Source organism: Guillardia theta (assembly GCF_000315625.1).
Source record: "Guillardia theta CCMP2712 unplaced genomic scaffold GUITHscaffold_27, whole genome shotgun sequence".
Classification (NCBI taxonomy): Eukaryota; class Cryptophyceae; order Pyrenomonadales; family Geminigeraceae; genus Guillardia; species Guillardia theta.
Genome location: NW_005434647.1, coordinates 294,936 through 312,903, shown reverse-complemented (window position 1 = coordinate 312,903; position 17,968 = coordinate 294,936). Strand labels below are relative to the sequence as shown.

Genomic DNA, 17,968 nt, shown 5'->3' with positions numbered 1-17,968 from the left:
ATCCTTCCCTCTTCTTTCACTCTGCCCTTCTCCTTTTAAGGGAGTTCAGCTTGGGCCGGGCAGAACCCACCTGCCCCTAATCTAAGCGCCCTCCCACTAGAGCCAAGCAGACCACGAGCTTTCTCCAGGGTCTTCACCGCCTGATCCGTGCTCGATCCATCCGGCTCTAGATCCAAACCTACCCCCCTGGGGCCCGACTGGTCTCTAACGAAACTGGATCACACTCCTTGTACAGCTTCACATTCGGCCCAGACTTGACCTGACCAAGATTTCTTCAGCGGCTGCGGTCACCTCCGGCTCATGGTCCCCACCCTTGCCTAGTTCCTTACCTTCCTCCCTCCCCCTCCCCTCCCCTCCCCTCTTCACACTTCCTCCCCTCCCTCCCTCACTGCCCTGCCTTGCCTACTCTTCCATCCCCTCCGTCCCCTCCCTTCCACCCATCCCTCCCTTCCTGCTCCTCTCCCCCTCCTTATCCCCCACCCCCCCCCCTCTCAGCGATCTCTCACCTCGTGGACCAACATCTTGATGGCGTCGGCTTGAAGGGCGGGGGTCCTCTCGGCGATGAACTTGAGCCTGATAGCCCTGGTCCTCCCGGTGTAGTTGGAGATGTAGCCCTCCAGGTCGAAGTTGGCGGAGGGTGTGATCTCCGTGATCTTTTCCTCCCTCATAGTTTCGCTCTCCACCCCCTCCACCGTCTCGTCCATGTCCTGCCCGCCCGCCGTCAGCGACCTCGGGCCAGGGCATGCAGGGCTCACCATCAAGCTGCCCGTCAGGTTGCTCATGGCCGACTGAGGGAAGGAGTGCTCTACCCAGCATGAGGTCAGAGCCCCGTCACGCAGGGATTCACAGCATTGTTGTGCACCAAACCTTTCACCTCCTTGTTGCCCCATCCTTGCCTATCCCACTGCCCCGTTATCTTCCTCCCCTTCTAGGATATCCTTGCTCTCCTTCTCCTTCTCCTTCTTTCCTTCTCTCTCCTCCCTCTCCCTTCTCCCTCTCTCCCCTTCCCGCCCCACCTCCCTGATCACCCTCCTCATCCGCTTTCATGCATTCTTCTGACCACCCCCACCCACAATAATCCCGTTCAAAATACCCCACCGGCTTCCCCTGAAATTCCCCTTTCAGTAGGGCACCAGTACAGGGAAGGAAGGACGGGGGGGATAGAGGGGGAAGGGGATGGGCAGGGTCAGGAGGACAGGAATGCACACTGAGAAGAGCAAACGAGGCATGGAAAGTGAGAGGAGGAGGAAGCAGATTCTGCTCGAGCATTTTACTCGATCCCCATGAACCCTTCGCTGCCGCAACGTGTCTGGACAGACCCCCTTGCGGTAGGACAAGAGCGAGAGGCCGCTGTGCTGTTTGCAAGCACCCGCGCACAAGCACAAATCGGCGTCTTATCGTTTACTAGGAAACCATCTCCTAGCACATTTCCTTTGCACGAGAGCAAAGGAGGTGAAAACCTTTCCATCTCCCGCCCTGTCGTTCTGACCACGTACCTTGTCTACAAACAAGATCTGTAATCTCTCAGCTTGCTCCATCTCAATCAAGGGTTCAGTCAGAATCAACGTCGTTGTCTTCTTCTCATCTTCTCGAGGAAGGGACGGCGGCTCTTGCGTCCGCCGACAGCATCCCACTGCCTCCTACCGATCTACTCGCAAGTTTCTCTTGTGCTCGCAACTTGAGATGAAGTTGTTGCCTCTCATGGTGCTGATAGCGCGACATGACAAGAACTTAGTGGTAGCCGGGGAGCGTGACGAAGACTCGGAAGTGACGATCCAAGTTTTCTCCTCCTCCTCCTCCTTCCTTCCTCCTCCCTCCCTCCCTCCTCTCCTCTCCTCTCCTCTCCTCTCCTCTCCTCTCCTCTCCTCTGTATGATCTTCTCTCTCCCAGCTTTTTGGCCCATCTCCTCTCGGCATTGGCCCTCATGCCACCTGTTCTCTGACAGACCTCTCCGTTGCCCCAACGAAAGAAAAACAATGAGATGACTTTCGCGAATAAAAGGGAAAGGGATGAGCTTTGAAGATGTTAGTGAAACATGATGTTAGTGTTAGAAGTAAGGACAGGATGTACACTAATGATGATATTTTCTTGCCTTTGCGATAAACACTGTTTTGTTTGTTTGTTGTTGTTTTTCTTGTCCTTTTCTTTCTTTTTTCTTTTACTATAAAAAAAAAACAGACTCAAGGGCACATGTGTGTCATGTGTCATCCAATCAAAGCTCAATCTTTCCAAGGATCTTCGGCATTGTTCTTCCCCAACATTCTTTCTTCTTCCAACATTCTTCCTTCTTCCTCGCCGTCTACATATTTCCCTCCCTCCACTCGAGTCGGAGTTTGGTCTCACTGAGGAGTTTGACCGCTGAAAACAGGGGGGTAGGGGTCATCTTAGGGTGGGTGTACATTTTCGATCTAGGACCTTTTGACTTGCATTTTGCCTAAACTTATAGGGTACTCACAAAATAGAGTGGGTAGGGGGTTATGAAATGGTGGGTGGGTGGTGATGAACAGTTACCTCGGATCGGCCGGACTCTTCAGATTCACGGAATTTGGAGGTGGGGTAGTGTAAAATGGTGGGTGGTTGATTATGTTTTGTAGGGGTATATGATGTCGACCTGACTTGGAGGATGGGTGGGGGTATTAGGCGGAGGAATGGCGATACGAGGCTCATCGTGGAATGCACATCGTTTGAAGAATGCAGAAGGAGAAGGAGAAGGAGAGGTGGAGAATAAGAGGAAGATGAGGACCAGAGTGAGCTAGCGGGAGGCTGGACATGAATCTGTATGAGAGCTTGCAGCAGTTTTGCTACTAAGAACAGAATGCGATGGCAAATTGATCCCCGCATTTCCATTCTCATCTCACGTATTTTTCAGGTGTGAATGCTCGAGAACGCCTGAGCCTGTTCTAGACTTTATTGTGCAACTTTGATTTGACACGGGAGGAGCAGCGGTAGAGTTCTTGTATCATGTCCACCATCACAGACCCCACGCAATCTGCTCTCGTCCGAGGAATGCTCCAAGCGTATGTCGCCAACAATGCGACTGCATTGAGCGCCTTCGTGAACGCTGAGATGGCACAAGTCAATGTTGCATGGATGTTGATGTGCGGTGAGAGCTTATCCAACTTGACTCGTTTGCTGTTCTGACTCTCTCAACAACTTAAGGGTTCTTCGTCGTCGCGATGCTCGTTGGCTACGTTGTCTTGGAGGCAGGCACCGTCAGGACAGGGCAGATGGACTTCGTCTTTACCAAGAACTTCACCATCGTGTGCTTCACCTTCTTCTGCTACTGGATCATAGGGCACGCGCTCGCCTTCGGTAAAGATGAGGGAGGATTCTTCGGTACTACCGACTTTGCCGACTCGGACATGTACTACTACAGCGCCAAGATCACTGGTGCCCACCGCTGGTTCTTCCAGAGCTCCTTCTCGGCGATCGCCGCCGTCCTTCTCTTCACCTCGTTGCAGGAGCGAGTCGACTTGGCCTCCACCCTCGCCTACACCTTCTTCTTCAGCAGCTGGGTTTGGCCCGTCATCGCCCACTGGATCTGGGGACAGGGTTGGCTGTCGGCATGGGGGGCATACCCCAACAGCAACGGAGTGCCTCGCCCGATCTTCAAGTACAGCGAGTCCTCCAACGGCTTCATCGACCATGCGGGCTCAGCTGTGGTCCACCTGGCCAGCGGCTTCTCGGGGCTGGTCGGTGTGGTCGTGCTGGGGCCGAGGAAGAGACGCAGCACTAGGGAGGCGAACCCTGTGATACTCGCGCTGGGAACCCTCCTGGTCTGGTTCGGGAGCTTCGGATCGTACGCAGGGTGGACGGTCTTCATCTCGGAGGGAAGGTCCAACGCAGCAGGCAAGGTCGTAATGAACACTGCCATCTGCTGCAGCTCTTCAGTGATCTTCTCGACGCTCATCACCTACATCTTCGATAGAAAGCTCAACTACATGTCAATAATCAACGGAGTTCTCATCGGCCTCGTCGCTATCAGTGGAGCTTGCTCGGTCGTCAAGCCCTGGTCTGCCCCTCCTCTGCTCTGCTCTTCTCCTCCTCTCCTTGCCTTCCCCTCCCCCCTTGGTAATTTTTGTCAGGGATTCCTAACGCTGAGCAGGATGGCATTCTTGATCGGTCTCGGAGCTGCCGTCTTCCTCTTCGCAGGGCACACGATGCTCGAGGTTCTCAGTCTCGACGACCCGCGAGAGGCCTGCATCGTCCATGGCTTCGGCGGGCTGTGGGGCTCGTGGTCAACTGGAATCTTCTGCACGGACAGCAACGTCAGGTACGCGGGGTACCCCAACGTGAACACGGCGTGCAGGTCAGGAGAGCAGTTCGGAGTTCAGGTCGTTGGGACCCTTGTGGTCATCCTGTGGGCCTCGGCCTTTGCCGGCATCTTCTTCTTCGTCATACGGATGTCCGAGATCCGAGGCTCAAAACCTTCTTCGAGCCGACCTCCTTCGACCCAGCCTTCCTCGAGCCCTCAGGCCGAGACGAGAGCAGGCCCTTACTTCTAGCCTCCCTTCCTTCACCTGCATCCTCCCTCCCTCCCTCCCTCCCGCCTCCCAGTCTCCAGGCATGAGATATTTCAGAAATATGTCACAAGACCGGGAGTACAACATGCTACTCTGAAGATGCGTTAAAAGCGTCCGATCGCCTCCTCCTCCTCCCGCCCTTCATTGCTGTGGCCCTCACTCGTGATGATGGTGAGAGTCCAACGCCTCTCGCTTGAGCTCGGCGTTGAAGGTCGAAAAAATCAGCGCCACCTAGTCGAGCAAGTCAAGGCGCCATGACGGACACGCACACAAATCTCTCACCACCGAGGCGAGGGCAATGAGGACGAGGGTGTCTCCTCGCACATCCTCGTTGGGTCCGATGCCTGGCAGGATCTTGAAGTCCAGCTGAGAGGCTGTCACGCAGATGGGAACGAGCAGGGCCTGAAGACGGCAGCATCAGACGGCAGCACAGGGAGGACGAGGCTGGCTGACCGAGAAAAAGTTGCCGCAGAGCTGCTGCGTCGCCTCGACAGCATTTTCGTCGGACGGGTAGGTCACCTACCAGCAGGTCAGCGATCAGTCGATCGACATGCCGTGCTCGTCACCTCCACGGCAAGCTCGGCATTGATCGGCTGGACAGGCCCGGCGGAGGCGCCGAGAGCGATGAGGCTGGACACAACCACCCAGCTGCAGCAGGAGAGGGAGAGAGACGGACAGGGGAACAAGAGCAGAGCAAAGAGATGATAGTCAGTGGCGAGAAATGCAACTCTGCATCTCTCACCCCGGCAAGTTCATGTCATAACCCTCGGCGATCCCCAGGAGGGATAGAGTGGAAATGGTGAGGCCGAAGCAGGCGAGCGTGACTCCCTTGTACTGCTTCGTGCGATCGACGTATCGTCCAAGGAGGATCCCACCCAACATGATGGCCACCTGCGGAACAAGTTCACACGTGCGCACAAGGAGAGAGAAGGTCGGGACCTGGAAGCCAGCTCCTATCTCATCGATGATGGCCTCCCGAACAAAACCTGCCCTGTGCATGGTCTCGGAGGTGAATGCTGAGACAACGTTGGTGACGCCGATAGAAGCCACGAAGGCTGCAAGCGGCGGCAAAAAACCCTGCAGACAGTGTGAGGAAGAGGCACACGCGTCCTTGCTGCCATGGACACAACACGAGTGAGATCGGACCTTGTTGCTCAGGAGCGATAGAGCAGTCTGCGGATACGTGAAGAAGGGGCCCACGTCCTTTCCTTCAGCCAGAGCCTTCTGTCGCGCGTCCTCTTCCTTGGCCGCCCTGGCCGCAGACGATGTCGGAGGCGTCGGCGGTCTGTCCTTGAACCAGGCGACGGTCCCTCCGAAGACAGCAAGGGACGCGAAGGTGATCATGGTTAGGTATTCATCCAGCGCTTCCGGAACTTTCCCATTGAGCATCGTGCCACCCACCACAAACGCCGTGGCAATCCCCAGCTGGTTTGCATTCAGACAAACTGCCGTGGCTAGCGCCCTCTCGTTCGATCCGAACCAGGTCGCGGACAGCTGAGGAGGGGAGCATTGGAAAAACGGCTGGGCGATTCCGATGAGGATTGTGCCAGTGATCTCAAAGAGGTAGTCCGGCACAACCCAGTCGTACCTGAGGACGCAGACGCAGGTCAGAAGAGCGGCGGCGGAGGGCAAGCACCTCACCTGTCGAAAGGAGGGAGAAACGACAGCCCTGAACGTAACGCACACCCCAGGGTCATCAGGCCAGCAGCCCAGGTGACGGACTTCTTGAGCCCGAACCTCCTGCTGACATCGGTGAAGAGGAAGCAGCTGATCACGTTGGAGAACAGGAAGAGATCGATCAGCTCGTCTGGATTGTGATGGAAGGAAGAGACCCACGTCTTCGGCCCCCCTACAGCGGCGAAGCAAGCCCAGTCCGACAGGAGGGCAAGTAGAGACAGGAGGCCCAGCTGCACCCACCTGTCATCGTAGAGGACGTAATCGTCCGGATCCTTGTCATTGTCATCGGAGGGCTTGAGGTTGGAGTCGGAGAGAGTTTCAGTGGACGAGGAGCGAAGCTGCTTCAAAAAGCCTCGCCCGGATCGGGAGGGTGCATTGAATCGCAGCTTCGGGCTGAGAGGAGAAGACGGCCTGTTCACACTCAATGCAGGACGCTGTACTCGGAGGGCAGGAGATCCTAAGAACTGGAAGCCATGCGAGCTATCAGCAACGACGGCGAGGATGAGGAAGGCAGCCCGCTTGAGGCCTTGCATGACTTCAGTGGCTGGTGGTCGATCAGCACTGCATCCCCAAACCTGGAGGAAGGAAATCAGTCTGAATGCTCGATTGCTCGGATTTTTCACTATATGGTCAACAAAAGACTCGATCGGCGGGTTGAAGAGTGTGTAAGAAGCTCCTATGACGAGGAGCACATCTAATCCCAACTAACTATCTTTTCTACATATGATTAATGCCATCCCCCAAACCCAACACAACTTTACAAGAATGCAAGAGAACGAGTGTTTTTGAGTGGTTCCACCCCATCATAATCGCTGCTACTGTAGTCTAGCTCAGACATGCCCATAACCCTCGACTTGCAAGTCATCTTTCACCTGCCCTTGCGACCCCCGCGGACTTCGTACAACATTCTCATTCCACCATTCGAGCGAGGAAACCCCGCTTCTATGGCTGAGAACCTTTTCAATCGCACAGGCTCTTTCCTTCTCTCCCCTTATCCCCTCCACAAGACCATCGCCCCATCTGCCATGCCCTTCCTTCCGCTACACTGCAGACTCAAGTAAAGTGCATGAAATGAAGGTTTCTCCAATAGCAGGGGGGGGGGGGGTGGGGGGGGGGGTCTAGATCCTGGTGGTAGGGTGAGCATTCGTTCATTTAGACCAGGGTATCCTTCTTGTAGATTTTGGTGTCCTATCAAGACTTGATATTTGTTAAGTATCACAATAATGAAATAGGGGTATCCTCCTGAAACAGGGCAAAGATCATCTCTGAGTGCTAATTCAGGGGGTGGGGGTATACTCACTTTTGAAATCCAGATATAAGGGGGCGGTGGTACACCCACCTCCTATCGAATCCGCTTTTTACACACCCCTGTATATCATCACCCTACCCCCTTTACCTGTGTGAGAGCACCGCAACTACCCCCCTGTTTCCATGGCACCACCCCCTTGGACCCTCTGAGCCTGGGAGGCCGGAACCCCTGCCCGAGCGGTCTTCAGACCAGACTCAGCAGTTACAGAACCGTTTCTGTTGCAGGAAACCACTAGGCACCGTACCGTACCGGGGTACTGAGAGTGCACCGTGAGGCCCGCGGCCCGGCCCCGGCGGCGGCCGCGGGCCACCCCCCCCCCCCCCCCCGGGCCGGGCCCGGCAGTGTTGTGGCCCAGTCACTCCGAGTCACTGAGTCACCGTCAACGGTGCCGGACCGTATGATCATCTATCGGACCTAGTGATTGAAAGACTCGAAGTACGGTATCCGATCATCGGACTCATCGGACGGCCCGGCGCCACCGTGCGGCCGCCGCGGCCCGGCGCCCCGCCGGGGAGTGACGGCTCCGGGGCCAGTTTTACTAAGCTCGTACTGCTTTTTAATTTTAAGTAAAGAAATTAGCCGCCGCTACCGGCGCAGGTGCCGGGTGGCCCCGGCGGTCCGGGACCGGCACCGATGAGGCCTGGCGCCGGCCCGGTCACGTTTGAAAAGTCTCACTGAACTCTGTTGAATCGCCAGAACGCAACGATTGAGATTATTCCCCAAGTTAGCGGGTGGGGCCACTGTACCATGGAATTCTCTATCGTAGAAATATATATTTCAGTACAATCTATTACTACGCATGCCTCCATCTGGAAGGTACCACACAAGAATTTCTGTTCTTCTATAGAGATAACTAGTACTATTGCACTACCACACTCGTTCTATGATCCAGTACAAGATTTTGTCAATCCACCGTTGTGAAGAGCACCGATCTGCTGGTACCAGCATGCGATCATTCCCCAAGTTAACACGGTACAGAGCATCGATATGGGGTTCTCTTCTTATATCACACATTTTACAAGAACTATGAACCACCCTACAAATATTGCTTATAAATATATATATTTATATATTAATTTATAAATCCGTACAAGACTTATCGTACAACATTTGTAATTATAAAACACTTTTAAGCTAACCTATCTTCCCCTTTTCCCCAAGTTCCGCCCCTTCCCCCACTCTAGTCTACCCTCACCCCCTACTATCCACCCCCTTACCCCACCCTTTTCGATCACACCCTCTTGTCGAGGCACTGTGGAACTTTTGCAAGTTCTTTCTCCCTTGAGCGTACCGGTCTAATTTTGACCCCTACCCTTGAACTTAGTTGTCCACCCTTGGCATTTTGTCATCCACCCCTCATCTCCATATTGCAACAACCGGTCAAGCCAGTCCAAAATACTCTGCAGTACCCGTGGATTTCGATGTGTTCACATACCCCCACCACACAGCGAAATAAAGGATGGGCATGAAACCCCTATTTTCCGAAAGAAAAACACCGGTGTCATCATGATTATTCTATTGACCACCGGTAACTTTCAGACCCACCCCTCCAACTTCACTCTGATGCGAAGTACCATTTTTTCTGAACACCTGTTGTACCCCTTTCGTGCATACACCCTTTGGGGTCCGGACCCACCCTCATTCCCAAGGCTAATTTCCAAACACACCACCCACCCTTTCAAGCTCTCATTAGTACCACCCCCGTTGCTACACCCGACCAGACACACCCTGGCGACCCTGCTCGTCCCGGTCGTCGCCATGCCCCGCTTGCCGCCCGGGCTCGTGGCTTCCGCTGCCTCCGCCGCGTCCTCGGTTGCTCTTGCCCTAATCGGATCTGATGCATCCTTTCGAAGTAAGTGAACCACACAACTTTGCGTTTGCTTTTCTCGTGTTTGCTCGAAAGTCGTGCTCGCTCCCCACATTTGACATGTTCAAAAGTTGCAATGGTCGTCTCGAAATTGCTTTGACTGCGTTAATGCTACTCAAAATGATAGTGCATTTCTATCCTTTCTCGCAGTGTCTATGATGAAATCCACAATGCATCGCGAATTTTCTGACGCAAATCCATGGTGTTGGACCTTGGTTCTTGCTAACGTCTTTCTTGCTAGATCAAACCAGAATAGGAAACGTGGGCACAGGAAAGACAGTTGGGCAATATTATGTGTATTGACACGGTTTCTTTCCCTCAATCTCTTTTATTTTTGGTTGGAGCTTCCGTCGAGGTAGCTTCCATCTCCATACTTCCTGGAATGTAAAGTAGTGTTATCACGCCAATTTCGGCCAGTGAAAGATGTATTTTGTTTTTTTGTATTTTTAGATGTGAGGAGAGCATCTCTTGTGCTTTACTATTATCAAGGCTGGGAAGAGTCTTTTAGTGATCTGCATGGTATTTCTGAGTTCTTTCTATTTTTGTATTCCTACATACACGAAAAGTTGTCCTTGACGAGAGTATCTCTCAATTCTCCACACACCACACATCACCGCGCGGTAATCTTTCCCGTCGTCCAACCTGCACCAATGCGACGAGCTTTCTTCAACTTCTGGATTCTGGAATGCAGCGTCATGCAGGGCCGAAGAAGGCAATCGATCATCAAGTACATCGCGTTGTCCTGCGACTTGAGCAGCCTCATCTTGGAGATCTCATTCTTGAGACGTGACAGCACGTTGCTAGTGCCATAGAGCTTCGCAATGTCTTGCTGCATCTCCGCATTACAATTCAACATTGAAACTTCGTGAAGTGACACCTGGACGATCTTGTTCAAGGCAGCCTTGCCGTCATGCTCGTCCACGGTCTTCTTGATCACAATGGTCTTCCCAGCGGCTCCCCTTTTACCGCGCGGTCCTTCAACGCCACGGGCTGCAAGCAGAGGATACATGTCACCATCATGCCTCTTGCTACACTCGCCCCTCATCTCACTGACCTCCGTTAGATCCTGCGGGGCCACGGACCTGAGATGGGGAGGCAAGGTTTGCCGGGTCAGGAAAGCTCAGTAGAGAGCGAAAGATTGCGCACCCCAGGGAGCCCTGTCAGCCCTCTAGCACCCTTCACCGGCCATCCACCGTGCTTCCATTTGAATTCGAGAGATTGAAGGCTAGTCCCGCTGCAACGAAGATTCAGCTGAAGAGAGGCAAGAAGGTGGGGGAAAGCTCACAGGACTCGCTTCTCTCGCATAAGGTCGGAAACCCTTTGCTTCTCCTTCCACAACTTCCTCTCCACCTGGTCCAGAGATGAGCCATTGCGTTCACATGCGCGTCGCGGGCAGCACCGACTCCAGTTCTTCCCTTGACTGGTCCCGGTACTTCTGCAGCTTCTCTTCCATCTGCAAGCTGCATGTGAGGAACATGAATCTGAGTGGGGAGTGTCGCCAACATTTGCAAGTCTCTTCTCAGTCACTTCGCTCTCAAGACCCAGGGAAATGTCCTTGAAGTTTCCGTACCTGCGACCATGACGCTGTCAGTGACTGAGATTAGGAACAAGACAGGTTCTTACGGGGCCTCCCATCCCTGATCTCTTGGCATTGTCCCGGATGGACTCGCCATGGCGTTAGAGGAGGAAGGCGGAGTGGAAGCTAGAGATGAATCGGCCGAACTGCTAGCGCGGCCGCCCTGTTTCCTACCCTGATTCACCGATTCAACCGAGTTCAGCTGAAAAGAGACAATCAGGGTAGAAGAAGGAGAGCAGAGAGGAGGTTGACTTGGATCGGTTGGAGAAATTGGTCCGACACTCGGATCCCCCCGCTTCCACCTGTCCCAGGCATCACAATCGTGCTCATCGGGTATTGGCGTTCAGTCGTACGTGAAGCAGTGAAGAATCCAGGAGGTTGGACTTCCCGAGCCACCCTTGGCACACTCGCCCCATACATGTCAATCGATCGTGCGGGGATTCCGTACGAGTTCTGTTTGTACGCTGATGAGGCCTGTGATACCACTCACACCGCCGCGCTGCACACTCAATGCACGGCAAAGGCACCTCATACAGTTGTTGCATGTCACCGTTGCTCTGCATAAGGGAGGGATGTGCAGCTGAGATGCTGCCGCGTTGAAAGGTTCCAGCGACGCCCAAGACGATGAAGATCCCGCCGATGATGGCCAAGGACCGCAGCATGACTCCGTCGGCACTCAGCATCCTGGGTTTCATCGGAGGCTCGGGCTGACTACTGCTCCTCCGTTTGGCCCATGAGCTGTCCATTCACTAGCCTTGCAAGAGCAGCTTCCTGCTGAGATCCCCCTCTCCCTGCACCCTTGTCTAGTGCTGCTGTACTCGCTGTCGACTGGCTCGTTTGCCTGCACTTGTCCCTGGTCGCTGCTCCACTCGCTAACTCCACTTCCCACCGCCCGACTCTATGTTGCTCAATCTTCCTGTCTATCCTCTACCTGTATCGCTACTCTCTTCCTCTCCCTGTATCGCTATCCTCTTCCTCTGCCAGTATCGCTTGCTCTTCGCTATCCTCCCTTGCTCCTATCACAACAAGGAAATGTGCATGTCCCAAGAGGCAACGAAGGATGGAGCTTGTGGAGCAACGCACAGAGGGACAGGGGTAAACACAGATGAAAATTCAATCGAGACACTAATATCAAAATCACAGGGTGGGGGGAGGCTGTCAGAGACAGTGGCAAGGTCTGGGCTGGACGAGCCAGTGTAATGAAAAGGGGGGTGGTTGTTGGTGGGGGTACCGCACTGCCTGTCGGGCGGATCGGCCATGGAGGGAGCGTGGTCGATGGCGGCAGGGCATGCCGCATGATGAATGGGAGAGGATTCCTCTTCAGGATAAGGCGGACGCCCTTGGATTCGAGCTCGTGCAAGATGAAACAACGAGCTTGCGCGACGTGGTGAGCTATGGGTACTCCCTCCTCGAACTGATGACGACCTCACAATCTCCCTGTGAGAGGGTCTGCTTTCTTCACTCTACTCGCTGTGTGCTCTTCCCTTCCATGAGTATTCGGAAGTTCCTGTCTCCGCCGCAGCTCCTCACGACATGATTCGGCTCACGACCTGATTGAGCTTACCGACCGCCCCCAGCGCCCATCATGCACCCACCAACATCACATCAGTCTGCCTGTGAAGTCCTCCAATCTCAGCCATTCTGACGCAAAACGGCGACGAGCATCGGCAGAAGCCTCGAGCCTCTTGGCCCCTCGGCTAGGATCTACTGCTTGCTCCTCTGACACTTTCAGCGCGCCCAACGCTGCCACTTCCTCCAGGGTTGGTCGTCATCTCTGCCCACGCCCCATACCTTTCCCGGCAGCACTGCTCCAGCGCCTCCAGGCTCACGTCCGCTCCGAGACTCCAGAGGAGCTGGCGGAGCTTGAGCTTGGCTTGCCGGAGCTCCTGGAGCTCGTGGGGGTGGTTGGGTTTCAACTAGCGGCGGTTCGAGAAGAAGAAGCACGCTGCTGCTCCTCGAGAGGTCTTCGCTGTCCCCGTGCCCTCCCACGACTTAGCTGTGCGGGGGGGCGGCAGGCAGGATGCAGTCATGGAGGCTGTCATACATGGAGAGAGGGCCCTGGCGGGGGATGAAGAGGTGGTAGAGGGAATGAACGGCTCGGGGGTCCTGGGACAGACGGGAGTTAGGCAGGAGGAGGAGGAGCAGGAGCAGGAGCAGGTGGTGGTGGTGGTGGTGGTGACAGGGAGAGGCAGAGAGGTACCTGACTTGAAGCGGACTCTATATATACAAGAAGTACTCGAGACTAAGTTAGCTCACAGTGAGTCGGTGACCGGCGACGGCCCACTGCGTTGCCACCGCACGTTGCGGCACAGGCTTGAACTCCGACGATCGCGGCCCCCCCTCATGCATCAGCCAGTGCGGAACAGTAGGCTGCCGCAGTGCCGGCCCAGTGTGCCAGCCCGGCAGTGTGCTGCACGCCGCCGGTCCGATGAGCCCGGCTACGCCGCTCGTGACCGTACGGGCGTCTGAGTCCCGGCGCCGACCGTCCGAGCCGACACGTTACGGTTCAACTCACGCCGGGTCTAGCACACTGGGCGGGACTTCCTCAGTGGGCGTTTGTTATAATGCTAGTTGACCCTCGGACAGTTCAAACCGTGAACCGTTTGTGACGGCGCCCTCCCCGGGGCCCCCGGCGGCCCGCGACTCAGTGACTGCCGCACGACCCGGGGACCGTCGGACCGTGGGCCCGAGGCACTGCGGCGGCGGCACTGCGCCGGGTCACTGCGCCCGGTGACCAGTCCGCGGCCCGGCCCGGCGGCGGCGGCCGGGCCGGGCTCAACTTTAGCCTGGGAATCTGCCGGGGGTCATTGCCCCCGGGGCCCCGCCTGAGACTTGTCAGTCCGCCCGACCCGTGCCGATCGGACCGCCTGGCCCAGTGGCTCTGGCCGCGGGCTGAGTGCCCCGGGCGGGCCCGGGGCCCGGTCCCGGTCCCGCGGCCGCCCGATTGAACGTTTTCATAACGGTTTTCAACGCTCGTCTCCGAGTCAGTTGAAGGCAATGACTGCCACCGTGAGCGGCGCGGCGGCACCGATGAGGGAGAGAGAGGAGGCGATGGGAGAGAGAGAGAGGAAGCAGCAGTGACGAGCAGAGGGAGGGAGAGAGCGAGAGAGGGAGAGGGCGACCGTCTGTTGCTGTCCTCGTTAATTGTTGAAAGGGAGAGGCTGAGGCTGAGAGGGCGGGAGGAAGAAGACCGTGACCTTCCCGAGCAGGCTGTGCTACAAGTTGTTCCAACTGCTGAGGCTCGAAGAGGCTCCATCCTTCTACCAAGTTTGCGGCTTCTTGTTGAGCTGTGACCCAGCGCAGGATGTCTGGCGACAGTCAAGGGCGAATGAGGTGAGCGGGAGGAGGCGCTGCCGGGGCCGCAACATGGTGCTGACCTTGTCCATAGGCTCAAGTCGGACATGTCGCAGAGGGACCTGGAGCAGGAGAGCTCGAGCTATGCGATCACCAACATCGAGAAGGAGCTGGAGGAGCTCCACAAGAAGTACAAGCTGGGGGAGCAGAACGACCTTGACCTGACGAAGAAGAAGAAGAAGAAGAAGAGCGTTGTGTCTGAGAGCGCGGTCGACGCCAGCAACAACATCGCTGAACTGAGCACGAGCATGGCGCAGACATTCCGGGGAAAGATGTCTGCGGTGGAGACCTTATCCAAGTTGCAGGAGCAGGCGAGGATGTACATCAAAAAGATAGAAGCAGAGAAGAAGAGAACCAAGGAGATAGACGGGGAGATGGAGAAGCTGACGGAGGAGACTGAGCAGCAGCGCAAGGCCCTGGGAGGAGTCCGGCTGGCGCAGCAGGAGAACGCCAAGAAGCAGAAGCAGATCAAGCTGCTGGAGGACAAGCTGGAGAAGGCGAGGGTTAAATACAACGAGGCCCTGAGCTCCAACAAGCACCTGCGGGAGAAGATCGACAACCTGAGGCGAGAGCGGGTGGTGTTCGACGGGGTGTACACGAGGCTGGAGAAGGAGCTGGCGGAGAAGAAGGAGGAGATGCACAAGATCGTGGAAGTGTCTAACGCCGCCTACGACGCGAGGGAGCGGGCGAACCAGGAGATGGAGGCGCTCAAGAACCAGGCGGAGCAGGAGCAGAAGGCCTTCGAGGCGGAGTGGAACGAGCTCGGGAAGCTGATCGAGCACGACGCGAAGATGAAGGAGTACATGAAGCAGCGGGAGAAGGCGCTCAAGTCCGGGGTGGACATGGAGGACGAGGAGAAGCTGAGGAAGAAGATCCTCAAGAGCAACCCCAACATCGCCAAGGACAAGGCAGCGCAGCAGGCGTCGCTGCGCAAGGTGCAGGAGTTCGAGGAGGCGTTCGCCAAGATTCAGGCGGCGACGGGGATCTCGGACATCGACGAGCTGGTGGCGACGTTCATCGAGGCGGAGGACCAGAACTTCTCGCTCTTCAACTACGTCAACGAGCTCAACAGCGAGGTGGAGAAGCTCGAGGAGCAGATTGCCGACCTGCGCAAGGAGATTGAGAAGCATAGAGGTCAAGCACAGAGCACAGATAACCAGGTAGGGGCCTCTTCCTCCCCTCCTCCTCCCCTTAGTGCCTCCATCCTCCATCTAGTTCGCCCAGTCCCTTGCATGTCCTCTCGTTACTGCTCCTCCTGATATCATGTTGACTCCTGGCCCCCGCTCTCTCCATCAGTCCTCTCCTCGTCTCCTTACATCTCTTCCTCCTCCCTCCTACTCCTCCCTCCTCATCCTCTGCCGCAGAAGCGCAAGGTGCTGCAGGAGCTGGAGGACAAGCTTGCCAAGACCGAGGCCCGCACAGAGCAGTATGAGACTCGCGTCAGGAAGGCGACGGAGACGATCACGGTGCTCAAGGACGGCATTCAGGATGTCTTCGAGAAGATCGGATGCTCCCAGAACGGCGTGACGGAGATGCTCGGAACCACAGGTGAGGAGGAGGAGGAAGTGGAGGAGGAGGCGAGAGCTACGAGCACGACTGAGGGGGAAGGGAGTGCAGGAGTGAAGGAGGAGGGGCAAGGAGTGCAGGAGTGAAGGAGGACGGGAAGGGGAAGGGGAAGGGGCAGGGAGAGCGTAAAGTTGTGGTGAGAATCGCGTGACTCTCGTCGCTGCAGGAGTGACGGAGGGCAACATGATGCAGTACTTGGGCATCATCGAGCAGAGGACGAACGAGATCCTCCAGATCTATGCAGCGATCCAGATGCAGCAGCAGGTGCGCCCTTCCTTCTTCTCCCCCCTCGCTCCTTCTCGCTCCTCCCTTTCTTCTTCCTATCTCTTACCTCGTTGTTGCTCCACGCTCCTTTTCCTCCTTTCATGCTCTCCTCTCCCCTCCTCTCCCCTCCTCCCTCCTCCCCTTCCTCTGACTAGCTCGCCGAGCAGGGCGTGCCGCTACAGGAATCGCTGCTCAACATCCTCGGGCAAGGCCCGACGGTGTCGGCAGGGAGCGTGAAGGTACAAGTGAACGCGCCCAACATGAACGAAGACTCGGACTCAATGTCGGACTCCGATGAGGTAGGAGGAGGAGGAGGAGGAGGAGGAGGAGGAGGAGGAGGAGGAGGAGGAGGAGGAGGAGGATCATGGAGAACTACATGACGACGGAGATGGCAATTATGCTTGTAGCAGTGGTGGTGATAACGATGCATATTTGGAATCATCTTTTCGTTCCTCTCTCCTTGGTCTCCCTCACGTTCGATGCAGGACGATCACCCTCTCTCGAGGAAGGAGCTCTTGGCTAAAGTTAAGAGCAAGGTGGAGCGAACTGAAAACTCGGCTCCGGTGAGACGAGGACGAGGACGAGGACGAGGACGAGGAGGAAGGACGAGGACCAGGAAGGAGAGGAGAAGGGGGAGGAAGATGGGGAGGGGGAGGGGGAGGAGGATGTTATGATCGTAGTTGTAGTCATGGAGCAGGAGGAGAGTTGGTGTCTTGCTGAATATTTTGGCGCAGGAGGAAAGTTTGGAATCGACAAACAAGAAAGATCTGGCAGCGAAGAAATGAAAGTTATCGCACCCGACCAAACTGCTGACATAGTTTTACTCCTCCGCCTCCTCCCCCCCCTCTCCGCTCCCTTCCCCGTCCCATCCCCCTTCCCGTTGCGCCTCTCCCTCTTCGATGAGTGGCGAGTGACCCTGTTCACACCTATCAGTTCAGCAGGGAGCGGAGGCGGAGAGGGGAGGAAGAAGCCAAGAGTGCGGAAGGAAAGGGAAGGATGGTGTCTGCAGTGGTCCTGAAGATAAATGATGGGAATGAGGACGAAGAGCAGGGTAAGAGAGCAGGAGCAGGAGCAGGAGCAGGAGCAGGAGCAGGAGCAGGAGCAGGAGCAGGAGCAGGAGCAGGAGCAGGAGCAGTGGGAGCATGGGGGAGCAGGAGGAAGAGTAGGAGCAGGAGTGAAGTGGGAAACAAGAGAGCAGGGAGAGGAGAAGGGTGACGGAGCAGGAGGGGGAGATGAAAGTGACATCCAACATGATCTCTTGCGAACACCGTCCACTCCTTGAGCGTCTGCCTCCCTGTCAGAGCTGCTCCCTCGCCCCCTCCTCCTCACCTTTCCGGTCCTCTTGTCCAGGGCTGCCCGCCGGTCTGGACGCGACAAGATGGCAGCGAGACAGCAGTGAGCCCTCGCGTTGAACTGCGGGGGATGTTCAGGGGATGGTGAAGGGGAGAGCATGCGGGAAGAGCCAGGAGGCAAGGGGGAGCGGGAAGGAGGAAGAGGAAGAGGGAAGAGAAGAGGAAAGAAGGAGGATGAGGGAGGGGGAGGGGGAGGGCTGGTGTCACGTGCTGCGCCGCCTTGCGGAGGAACTTGATCGGGAGGCTCAGCGTCTCGTCCTCGAGCTCCTTCCTCCATGCATAGAAGGCGAAACAGACCTGAGCAAGCAGATGTGAATCATGAGGAGCAAGAGAAGACCCAGAGAACCTCCAGTCTCGTCCCTTCCCTCCCTCCCCTCCCCCTTCCTCCACTCCTCCCTCAAGTCTTTCTCCTCCCCTCTCTTCCCCTCCCGTCTCTCCTCTCCTCTCCTCTCCTCTCCTCTCCTCTCCTCTCCTCTCCTC

General features: G+C 56.2%; 4 protein-coding genes across 4 annotated transcripts; 3 read left to right on the top strand and 1 right to left on the bottom strand.

The window, feature by feature from the left end:
- Positions 1 to 3,006: 3,006 nt before the first annotated feature.
- Positions 3,007 to 4,505, top strand: GUITHDRAFT_107017 (ammonium transporter; the record flags this gene model as incomplete). Its single annotated transcript, XM_005834168.1, has 2 exons — positions 3,007 to 3,103; positions 3,160 to 4,505. 2 exons carry the CDS (start codon positions 3,007 to 3,009, stop codon positions 4,503 to 4,505), a joined length of 1,443 nt encoding a protein of 480 aa, XP_005834225.1.
- A 63-nt stretch (positions 4,506 to 4,568) lies between these two features.
- On the bottom strand, positions 4,569 to 6,733 carry GUITHDRAFT_159575 (hypothetical protein; the record flags this gene model as incomplete). The annotated part of the gene is made up of 9 exons (XM_005834027.1): positions 4,569 to 4,754; positions 4,806 to 4,925; positions 4,977 to 5,042; positions 5,090 to 5,171; positions 5,266 to 5,414; positions 5,463 to 5,600; positions 5,670 to 6,111; positions 6,165 to 6,472; positions 6,641 to 6,733. 9 exons carry the CDS (start codon positions 6,731 to 6,733, stop codon positions 4,680 to 4,682), a joined length of 1,473 nt encoding a protein of 490 aa, XP_005834084.1. The 3' UTR covers positions 4,569 to 4,679.
- A 2,504-nt stretch (positions 6,734 to 9,237) lies between these two features.
- On the top strand, positions 9,238 to 9,951 carry GUITHDRAFT_152160 (hypothetical protein). The gene is made up of 2 exons (XM_005834026.1): positions 9,238 to 9,361; positions 9,618 to 9,951. The coding sequence occupies exons 1-2, from the start codon at positions 9,268 to 9,270 to the stop codon at positions 9,677 to 9,679; spliced, it is 156 nt and encodes a 51-aa protein (XP_005834083.1). The 5' UTR covers positions 9,238 to 9,267; the 3' UTR covers positions 9,680 to 9,951.
- Positions 9,952 to 14,578: 4,627 nt separating this feature from the next.
- GUITHDRAFT_69845 (hypothetical protein) lies at positions 14,579 to 16,516 on the top strand (the record flags this gene model as incomplete). Its single annotated transcript, XM_005834025.1, has 4 exons — positions 14,579 to 15,466; positions 15,671 to 15,854; positions 16,039 to 16,136; positions 16,304 to 16,516. The coding sequence occupies 4 exons, from the start codon at positions 14,579 to 14,581 to the stop codon at positions 16,514 to 16,516; spliced, it is 1,383 nt and encodes a 460-aa protein (XP_005834082.1).
- Positions 16,517 to 17,968: the final 1,452 nt, after the last annotated feature.